The following is a 10352-nucleotide window of genomic DNA, read 5'->3' on the forward strand; positions in this document are numbered from 1 at the left end:
TAAGAAAAAGGAAAAACGCACAGGAGTGAGGGGGGAAAAAAATGAACAAATGATGCCAGTGATCTCCAGGGTTTACAGTGTGCCCGTGCTACGCTCTGTAGCAAATTCGCAAGGCAGGTAGAATATCTCCACTTTACAGACGAGGAAACCGGCGCTAAGAGAAATGAAGGGGAGACAGATTCGAACCCCTAACTAGAGAATCCCAAGGCCCACGAAATCTCCTCTCGTCACCCCCAGGCCTCTGGCCCCGGGCTGACAGTGGGTTCCCGGCCCCCGTCGGCCTCCCGGGACGCAGGCCCCTTCCCCCCAGAGGGCGCGTCCGCGGCCCCGTCGCGCACGGGTTCCACGCTCGGGAGCGCGCGCGCACGCAGCGGCGCCAGCCCGGCGGCGGTGGCGGCGGTGACGTCGCAGCCCGAGCTTTCCTTTTCGGGAGTCCCCGGCACACATCCTGTGTCCATGTTTGGGCATTTACGTCACGGCGGCAGGGCCGGGGCCTCCCGAAATGGCAGTGGCCCGGGGAGTCGGAAGCCCAGAGCCCGAGCCGACGCTGCTATATAAGTGGGGGGGCCGCGGGGTGGGGGAGCCTGGCTGCGCTTTGGAGAGGCGAGACGCCGCCGCCCCAGGCCGGTCCCGGCGAGCGAAGACGCAGTGGTCTGCAGACCCTTTACCCAAAGGCGCGCGCCCGCAGTCCCGGGCTCGGGCGTCTGGTTCTGCGCGTCGCGGAGCGCCCCGGCCTCTGGCCTCCCTTCCACCCGCGCGCCCCCAAACCCAGCGGGCGAGGCCCCGGGCTCCCCGCCGCCACCGCCGCCGCCGCGCCATGCTCCACCTCAACGAGTTTTCTAGCCCCGACGCGCTCCTCGTCAAGTCCACCGAGGGCTGTTGCGGGGACCTCAGCACCGAACCCCGGCTGCCTGCCAGGGACGCTCCAGTGGCCAACGGCTACCCGGGAGGTAAGGGACAGGCCTGGGGGGCTCAGTGCCATGCGGCTGAGAGAGGGCAGGGAGCTGGGCGCGAAGCAGGAGGTGTGGGGACCTGGAGTGAGCACCCCCAATCCCCTCCCCGTGGGGCTGCCAGCGCCTCCGCAGGCACCTGTGCACGCACCCGGGCGCCCCGTTGCCTGTGCACGTGTGTTTTGCGTGTGCATGTTTGTATGTGCGCCTTGGAGCGTCTGGTGGCCCTTGGCTGGACCGGTGTGCAAAAAAGGCCCCCCTGTGTGCGTGCGCACCCAGAGCTTGGTGGGCCGCAGCTGCCTGCTCGGAGGCGCGCTCTGGGAGGCGCCCGGGGTTGACTCCAGCTCTGTCCCCAGCAGGCGACTTCTTGAGCTGGGCTTTGAGCAGCTGCGGCACCGCCGGGGGCAACTTAGCGGCCGACTCCTGCTGCCCCGAGGGGCCTGCGCCCACGCCCCCTCCCGGCCTCAGCTACAGTGGGAGCTTTTTCATCCAGGCGGTGCCCGAACACCCGCACGACCCAGAGGCGCTCTTCAACCTCATGTCAGGCATCCTCGGCCTGACACCCTTCTCCGGCCCTGAGACGGTGGCATCCAGGTCCGCGCTGGACGCCCCCTTCCCCACGGGCTCAGACGCGTTGCTGCCAGGGCTGCCCGACCTCTACTCCCCGGATCTGGGCGCTGCTGCCTTCCCAGAGGCGTTTTGGGAGGCTTCGCCCGCCGCGGGCGCCCCCTCGCAGTGCCTGTACGAACCGCAGCTCTCCCCGCCCGACGTCAAGCCGGGACTTCGAGCGCCTCCGGCCTCTCCAGCCCTCGACGCCGCCTCGGCCTTCATTGGCCCCTATGCGCCCTGGGAACTGCTCTCTACCGGGGCCCCAGGGAGCTGCGGGTTACAGAGGGGCTACCAGTCCTCCCCTGAGCCCCACTTCCCCACGGTGGGGCCCAAGATTGAAGACCTGCTGTCCATTAGCTGTCCCGCGGAGCTGCCAGCCGGCCCGGCCAACAGACTCTATTCCACGGAGGCCTATGACATTTTCTCTCTAGCCCCTGGTGACCTAGGAGAGGGGGCCGATGGCCTCCCCGGGCTCCTGAGCCCTCCGAGTGGGGAGGGTGGGGGGAATGGCGACGGCGGAGAGTTTCTGCCCGGTACGCAGCCTCAGCTGTCCCCGCTGGGTCTGCGCAGCACTTCGGCTGACTTACCGAAACCTCTAGTGGCGGACATCCCGGGGGGCAGTGGTGTGGCTGCGCCTCAGGGGCCGCCACCCGCCCCATTCTCCCCTGCCAAGCCGCGACGCAAGGGGCGCCGGGGAGGCAAGTGCAGCGCTCGCTGCTTCTGTCCGCGGCCGCACGCCAAAGCCTTTGCCTGCCCGGTGGAGAGCTGTGTGCGCAGCTTCGCTCGCTCGGACGAGCTCAACCGCCACCTGCGCATCCATACGGGCCACAAGCCCTTTCAGTGCCGCATCTGCCTCCGCAACTTCAGCCGCAGCGACCACCTCACCACGCACGTGCGCACCCACACTGGCGAGAAGCCCTTCGCCTGCGACGTGTGTGGCCGCCGCTTCGCGCGCAGCGACGAGAAGAAACGGCACAGCAAGGTACATCTCAAGCAGAAGGCGCGGGCCGAGGAGCGGCTCAAGGGCCTCGGCTTTTACTCGTTGGGTCTCTCTTTCGCCGCCCTGTGAGCGAGAGATGAGTTTCTAGGTTGGGGCGCCGCCATCTGACGAGCACGAGAAGACCCCTCACCCACCCACCCCCGCCCCGTCCCCATGCGCCATCACTTCCCTTCCCACGTGTTTCTCTTGTGCGCTTCTGGGCGAGCCTCGGGTCCCACCTTCAGTTTCTGTGAAGCATCCGCCGCAAACTTCCCGTTCAGCACCAGCTCCGTGGACAGTTCCCTCGGCCTGCGAGTGCAGTCAGCCACGCTTGGGAAGTCTTCTGAGGCCAGCCACTGAGAATCCACTTCCTTGGGACTCATGACAGTCTGGTTTTTTTTTTTTCCTTTGTACCTGGCACCCACCCCACGCCCTTCCTGTGCCCGCGGAGACAGGCTGGGGCCGCGCCGAGCCGGTCTCGCGCAGGACTTTATACAGCAGTGTCGTTTCCAGCAGCCTTTGGATGTAACGTTTTTTGCTTTGGGGTTTCTTTTTTGTTGTTAGTTTTTTGTAAAGCAGATGCTACTCTCAAGCAGTTGACAAAACTGTTTATTTTTGCAATTAAAATGATTGTGCTAAAAGCTTACTGAATCTGTCATCTGAGCTGACCGGTTGCTCCCAACACCACCCCGAGGGACAGGAGCATATGCAGAAAGAAAAGGGACCTCCCTGAGCTCCTGCAGCCCAGGCTCTTGAGTTGAGGGGGAATACAATAAATCAGACACATCACACACCTACGGTCAGACACTGTGCACACCCAAGGAGATTCATTGGGAAGACCCAGGCATAAGTGGATTCTGATGTAAGTTGAATACCTCTTTTTAATCATTTTAAAGTTTTCATTATTATCAATGTCCTTATGAAGCCAATCTTTAATTTGTCTTTGTGGGCTGGAGACATTACATATAAAAGCTTACAGATATGTTCTCACATTATATGTAATGCCTATGGCTAATGGTCCGTGCAATCTAATCACAGCCAACTGAAGGGGTGTTTCTGGAATTTGGTTGAGAGGCATAGGTAGCAAACCTCATGCATCTATTATCCTCCTTAGTCTTCACAAAGGAGCCCTGGTGACACAGTGGTTAAGCACTCAACTGCGAACTGAAAGGTCAGTGATTGAATCCACGAGTCGCTCTCTGGAGAAAAGGCCCCGCAATCTGCTTCTGTACGCATCTCAGTCCATGAAACCCCATGAAATTCTACCCCGTGATGCACCATCGCTGAGTCAGCCTGACAGCACACAGCAACAGCCTTCACCACCTGGAGCAGTGGGGCAGGCATACAGCCTCTTTCCAAGATGCAGTAACAAAACGCAGTGATTAGACAGCTCGCTGGGTGAAACACCCAGGGATCTGCCTGGCTCCAAGGCCAATGTTCTTTTCCCTACCCCTGAATGGAGGCACCTGAGCTTAACAGACATTTGGAAGACTTCTTACTAAACTCATCGTTGTCGTGTCAATTACAACTCAGAGAGACAGGGCAGCGTCAAATTCCATGGGGTTTCCAGAACTGTAAATCTTAATGGAAGCATCTTGCATGCCTCATCTTTCTCCCGTGGAGTGGTTGAGGGGTTCAAACTGCCAACCTTTCCATTAGCAACCTAACATTCACCCCCTGCACCACTAGCGGTCCTTAGTTTCCTACCAGTTAAGAAGCAGGTTTGACAAATAGAGCCCCAGGTGGTGGCAGTGACAGTGACAGCAGCAGCAGCAGCATCACACTGGAGTAGTACTGTCTTCTACCACACAGAATATTCAGTGTCACTGCTGCAGCACTGGCGTGTGTCAGTGGATCCATGCTGGCAGGGCCCAAAGGGTCAGAGCACTCAGTTCATCACACCTGAGTCTAGCTGATTGGCAACGCCAAGCCCAGAGGCGTGGGTGGCTGTCAAGAGACTCACAGTCGCCTTAGTTACTGTTCCTACAAAGATCTTCTCTGGGAGGCAGAAGCCCAGTCATTCATGAGCCAGGGCCCCTTTGCCTAAGTTCTCCTTCAATGGGACCCCTGCATGACGGGGGTTAGGGACGAAGAGGAAAGCACGATCCTGTGAGGAGGATGGTGGGAGTGGGTGAGACTTGTCCCTCCCTTAGTCCCTGGGCTCCTTACCCAGGGACGCTTTTGTCTCCTGGATGCCTGGGACAGACCTTGGAGCATGAAAAGACTGCCATTCATCCCAGCTCTTCTTTCTGCTAAGGATGGGGGAGGGCTTTTTTTGGGGGGGGTTCTTCTTTTCAGATCCTCTGTTCCACCCTCAGATACGCTTGCCCTCAACCCTTGCAGTTCCATTTAAAAAAACAACAACAACCAACTGCCATTGAGTCAATTCTGACTCAAGGTGACTCCAAGTTCGTCGTCACGGTAGACCTGTGTCCCAGAGGGTTTCGGTGGCTGTTTTTTGGAAGTAGACTGCCAAGTCTTTCCTCTTAGGTGCCTCTGGGTGGCCTCAAACCTCCAATGTTTTGGTTAGTCACCAGGCATGTTTACCATTTCTATCACCTGGGACTGAGTTAAGTTGACCAAATGCAAAATGATTGAGTCAGAGGGTCCACCCTTGTTTTGTTCCATTTCTCTCTCTAGATGCCAAGTGCTTTCACATGGTTGAGTATTTGTCTCCTGTAAACTACTCTGTGGTAAGCCCACTGCCATGATGCTGTAGGACAGAGTAGAACTACCCCATAGTGTTTCCAAAACTGTAAATCTTTATGGAAGCAGGCTGCAAAAGTTCTCTACCATATAGAAGTGGCTCATAGCCTTGAATCCCCAACCTTGTGGTTAGCAGATGAACATTTTAAGGGCTCCCTTATTTCAAATAAATTCTATCTAAAATCAAGCCATCTTTGCATATACCCAGTTTCTGCTGAGGGCTACCGCCACACTTGCTTGGCTCCTTTGACTCCTCCCTCCAGTTGCCACCTAAGTCCATGGGATCTCACTACAGCTCTTAAGGGTTTTATCTGCTCTCATTCTTGGCACATTGTTCCATTTCGTGCATTGTAATTTTTAGTTTATGAACTCGTGTTCATTGGAGATTTCCTTGGGCAATAACTCTGTGTAGCTTGGGTTATGTTTCTAGATGTTTCCAGAGGCTGGATGTCTTTCTCCAGAGCTGTTTTGTGTTTGCCCGAAGGCATATCAGGGTGCCATCTGTTGCAGACCAGTCTTTATACTGATGTTCTGTCTTGGTGTTTTCGTACCATGTAGGTGATGGCACTTCAAACTCCAAACCCCAAGGACTCAATACCTTCTCTCAGAGGAGATGCTTCCTACTCCAACCAGGGCCCAGGTCAAGAGAAACAAGAAATAGGCTTCTCTCCAAACCTTCCAGGGTTGATTACAGGCTATCTCATGCTTACATTTCTTGATTTCACTTCCCTTGATTTTGGTCCATGTGGATTTTCCTTACTCCCCTGCAAACTTAGATAAGCATTTCAGGAGAAGTCTGATATATTTCATGAAGCATTCCAGGAATTCTGTAACAGGAGGGTTTGGGGGTTATCTAGGCCACAATATTGCTGAAAATTAAAGCCAGGAGACATTGAGACTTTTATTAGAACAGTTCCCATATGTATCTTCCCCGAGCTTTTCCCTCAAATCTTGGTCTAGGCCATACCCACCCCTGGACACACACACACACACACACACACATACACACTTTGGTTATGGCAATCGCTTGGAATTATATAACAACATTGTAGTTGGAAGGAGCACGTCAGAATATCTATCCAAGTCCCTTATTGCATGGAGGAGGAGACACATCTAAGATGTTTGGGGATTTTCTTAGGGACACAAGTGAGAGGCTCTGAGGGGCCTTAAGCGTGACTCTTCCCGTCGTTCCCAGACATGTGCATATCTGTATGCCTGCTAATTCCTCAATATTTATTGAGTGCTCACTCTGTGCTGAGCCAGCAGCTCCCAACTTTGTTCTTTTCAGTGCCCCGAGGAAGTAGACAGACACACATCAGTAAAATGGGCTCACTGCTGCGAGAGTAATAAAAATACTGATGTAGTGAGACCTGAGGGAGAGTTTGACCAATACCTGCCCTCTCTTCTTCCTTCACCCCAGCCTCCATGACCTGCTTGAGACAAGCCTGCACTAGTCTAAACTGCTTTTCAGGGGTGGATTACCCAATGAGCAAGGTAAGCAGAGGCTTACTTGTGCTTACTAATGTGCAATAGACAATGTCGCATTTTTCACCACATCAAAGATCCTGCTTCTAGGTGTGGCTGACATCTGTCTTTCTTCCAACCCTACGGTGTCTGCCTACAGAGTCAAAGCCTCTTTTCAAAATTTTAATCCCTGACAGGGATAGAGGAACCAGTAAACAAGGCCTACTTGTGCTGACTTGTTCATCTGTAGTGAACAGTTCACCCGTTTTTCGCCACATCAAAGCCATGTTTCCTGTGACCCTTTGGCCTCTCTACTTCTTCCCCTTCTGCGCAGCACTCCTAGCGGAAACTCCCCAATACAACCGTCGTAGTCGTCTATGAATGCTCTATCCAAGCTGGCCTGGACTCCTACCGTCCCACAAAACCCACACACCTCTCACCCTTTCCTTTGTTGGTGCTGGGTGCCATCAAGTCCATTTTGCTTCAGAGGGACAGATGATGGAGTAGATCTGCCCCTAGGGTTTCCTGGGCTGTAATTTTAGGAAGAGCAGGTCACCAGGTCTTTCTGAATGGGTTCAAACCAGCAATCTCTTGGCTTGCAGCCAAGTGCCTTCCAAGGCTCCGTACCCTTTCAGTTAAAGCCCTCTTTCTCTGACCCAATCTCATCTTCCAATCCTTCCCTCATCTCTTCATGTTCTCTGCTCTTCATCCTCAGCTTCATACCAACTATCACCTGAGCAGGCATCTTCAAGGCCAGAGACCGGGTTGGATCCACATGGTCTGATAGCACCAAGCTCACTGCCCCATATGCTTGCAGATGTGTTTAAATATTGTGTTGGTTGGATTTCCAGACAAAAAAAAAAGACTAAAGGCCTACAAGGAGGGGAAAGGAGGAGAGCTGTGGAGTATGAAGTAGGAAAAATGAGAAAAGGGAGGAGGAAGGATCAGGACCGAGAAGTGAGAAGCAGCAAGTTGGAGGCCCTGATCCGAGCTGTGGCATTCCTGAGTGGGCCCACAGTTCTGACGAGTGTGGGCCTGTCCAGTTTCTCTGAACCCACGATTCTTGCTTTGACACTAGGACCCCAGGTGTGTGTTGTGCATCCCTCTCTGTCTCTTTTGGTTTCTCTGGCCCAAATGGAGTGGGATTCAGTTTAACATTTTTAGAACTGTGGTTCCCATAACAACCAAGCAGGAACTGCTGTTTGTGAAATGAAGCATGGGTGCACATGCGCACATGCATGGACACATACACACGTATATAGCTGACACATGCACATGTGTGAACACATGGATGCAAGCATACACACATACATAAATCCACTCACATTAATACACGCACATACATTCATGCATCTGCACACACATTTGCATGCATTCACACACACTAAGACAGGTACTCAACACTTGTATGCACTTGTACACACACTACACACATATGCAGATCTAAACAGATGCACATCTAAACACATGAACTATATATACACAAGTCAAAAAAGCAAATCTGTTTCCATCAAATCAATTCAGACCCTAGTGTGCCCCAAATGGTGTACCCACGTTCACAGGAAGCCCAGAGTGAAGGCAGACAAATATCACAACAAAGCCTTTAGTGCCAAGACACTCCTCCATAGGTTATTTTTGGCTGTCTGCAAAAGTCGGTGGATATAGTGAGTCTTCCTTTTAGCAAGAGAGGCTCAGTGGTCTTTGTTATGGCAAAGGGGGCATGAACCCCACTGGCTTTAGAGTCTGGCAACTTAAGTTCAAGTCCTAGGTATGCCACTCTGAACTTTGGCTTCCTAGTGTGTAAAGTGGGGATGATGATAGAATCTACATAAGGGGCCTATGGTTAAGCACCAACAACTGACCAGAACGCTGGCGATTTGAATCCACCCAGAGTAGCCTCAGAAGACGGGCCTGGTGCCCTGCTTTCAACAGGCTGCAGCCTTGAATTGAGACCTCTGTGAAGCAGAATCAGCTCCATGACAACCCAAAGGATAGGTCTTCATAGGATGAAACAACAGACATAGAACTGATCCGCTTGATGGTTAGTACTTGGTTAATGAGCCGTTGGCTTCTCGTTCACTCAACCTGAGATTTCCTGGAAGAGGAAGGAAATTGGACTGGAAGTCAGAAAAGATACTTTACGAGGGAAGAGGAGGAGTTTGACCTGGTTTACAATTGTTGCCCCCCCAAAAAAAACCTCTCCAAACTAAATGCCATGGAGCCAATTCCAATTCACAGCGAGTCGGACAGAGTACAACTGCCCTGTGGCTTTCAGAGACTATATCTTTAAGGAAATAGCCTCATCTTTCTCCCTAGGAGCTCTGGTGGGTTTGAACTGCTGACCTGTGGTTCGCAGCCCCATGCATGCCCCATGCATAACCCGCTGTGCCACCAAGGCTCCTTGTGGGCCTCAGTCCTTATAAAATTCGTCTCTGCCCCCAAAAGCATGCAATCTGACAACAAATCTACAAATGATCCTTCCCGATCCTGAATGTTCCAATCAATGCCTCTGCTTCAGAAAAAGGGAAATCCCTCAGGTTCATTGAAGAATACTGGCTACAATTAGAGTCCTACACTGATGGAGCCAGACTGCCCCACAGGGTCTTGGTGCACAACCTTGCTCAAGCCTGTCTCTGTGCCTTTGCGGGAAGCACCACACCTAACCTGAGATGCCTTCTCCAGTTTTCTCATTCAAGGCTCAGCTCAGCACAGTTTTTCTGGGGTGGGGGTGGGGGTGGGGGATGGGAGGGCGGGGATGGGGCCTCTCTGATTTCTCAGGCACCTGCAGCCTGGGAACCTCCCCCAAGCCCAGGGCTTCCAGATTGTCCTAGCCTTCCCACCTGGATAAGCTTCTAGGTGTTCCAGTCTCGGGAGGCCCAGCTTCTGCCTGGCCATCCCAGCTGGAGGTACAGATGGGGAGTTGGGACCAAGGTTAGAAGCCACCGCCCCTCTCCTCCCCCACCCCCCTTCCTCCTCCTCCCTCTTCTAGGACAGGGTGAGACTTAGGATGAGGACGCGTGCTCCTAGGTGGTGCCCTAAAGGGCAGGCCCCCCCAGCTCCTCCGTGCCCTTGGGACGTCCAGAAGGGATTTGTCTCCACAACGACCACGTGTTCAACCCGAGGTTACCCAAAGTACGACCTAGACGTGCCGCCCATGCCCACGAGGCCGCTTAGGGACCGTGGGGCACGCCCGAAGAGCAGCGCAGCGCGCCTGCCTCCTTCCTCATCAGCAGAACCGCCCACCTCGGTTTTTGCCCCGAGTAGGAGCAGGCCCAAGCGAGCGTGGGAGGGTTAGGGCAGACAGAGAGGACTGGATTTGGCGACAGTCCCTAAAGGTGGGCAGCACAGGCCACTGCTGGACGTGCCCCGGGCCGGGAGAGTGCACTGGGCGGTGCCGGGAGCCAGGCAGACAGGGACCCTGGGAGGTGCACCACGCTAGCAGTCGCCTCTCCTCCCCGCTCCCCTGCGCCAGACCCCATCACAGCCCCACCCTTATCAAAGCCACCTTCATCCAAAAACGTGGGGTCCCGGCGCAGCTGCTCGGGGCTGCATCAACCCAGCCCCAGCTCCGAACAGAGCCCGCCCCGGAGGAGGGGCCGGCTCCGCCCCACCTCCTCGTAGCCTCCCTCCCCCATCCCTTCCTT

General features: G+C 54.5%; 1 protein-coding gene across 2 annotated transcripts; it reads left to right on the forward strand.

Annotated features, from left to right (window-relative positions):
- The first annotated feature begins 647 nt into the window (after window positions 1-647).
- EGR4 (early growth response 4) lies at window positions 648-3184 on the forward strand. 2 transcript variants are annotated; one of them, XM_030884678.2, is made up of 2 exons: window positions 648-950; window positions 1307-3184. In XM_030884678.2, exons 1-2 carry the CDS (start codon window positions 818-820, stop codon window positions 2626-2628), a joined length of 1455 nt encoding a protein of 484 aa, XP_030740538.2. In that variant the 5' UTR covers window positions 648-817; the 3' UTR covers window positions 2629-3184. The 2 variants fall into 2 exon arrangements, with proteins under 2 accessions (XP_030740538.2, XP_045142832.1); XM_045286897.1 differs by having other exon boundaries at window positions 786-950; window positions 1310-3184.
- The last annotated feature ends 7168 nt before the right edge of the window (window positions 3185-10352 follow it).

The sequence above is a fragment of the Echinops telfairi genome, unplaced genomic scaffold (genome assembly GCF_000313985.2).
Source record: "Echinops telfairi isolate 266 unplaced genomic scaffold, ASM31398v2 ScPeMD7_9;HRSCAF=40, whole genome shotgun sequence".
Taxonomy (NCBI): domain Eukaryota; kingdom Metazoa; phylum Chordata; class Mammalia; order Afrosoricida; family Tenrecidae; genus Echinops; species Echinops telfairi.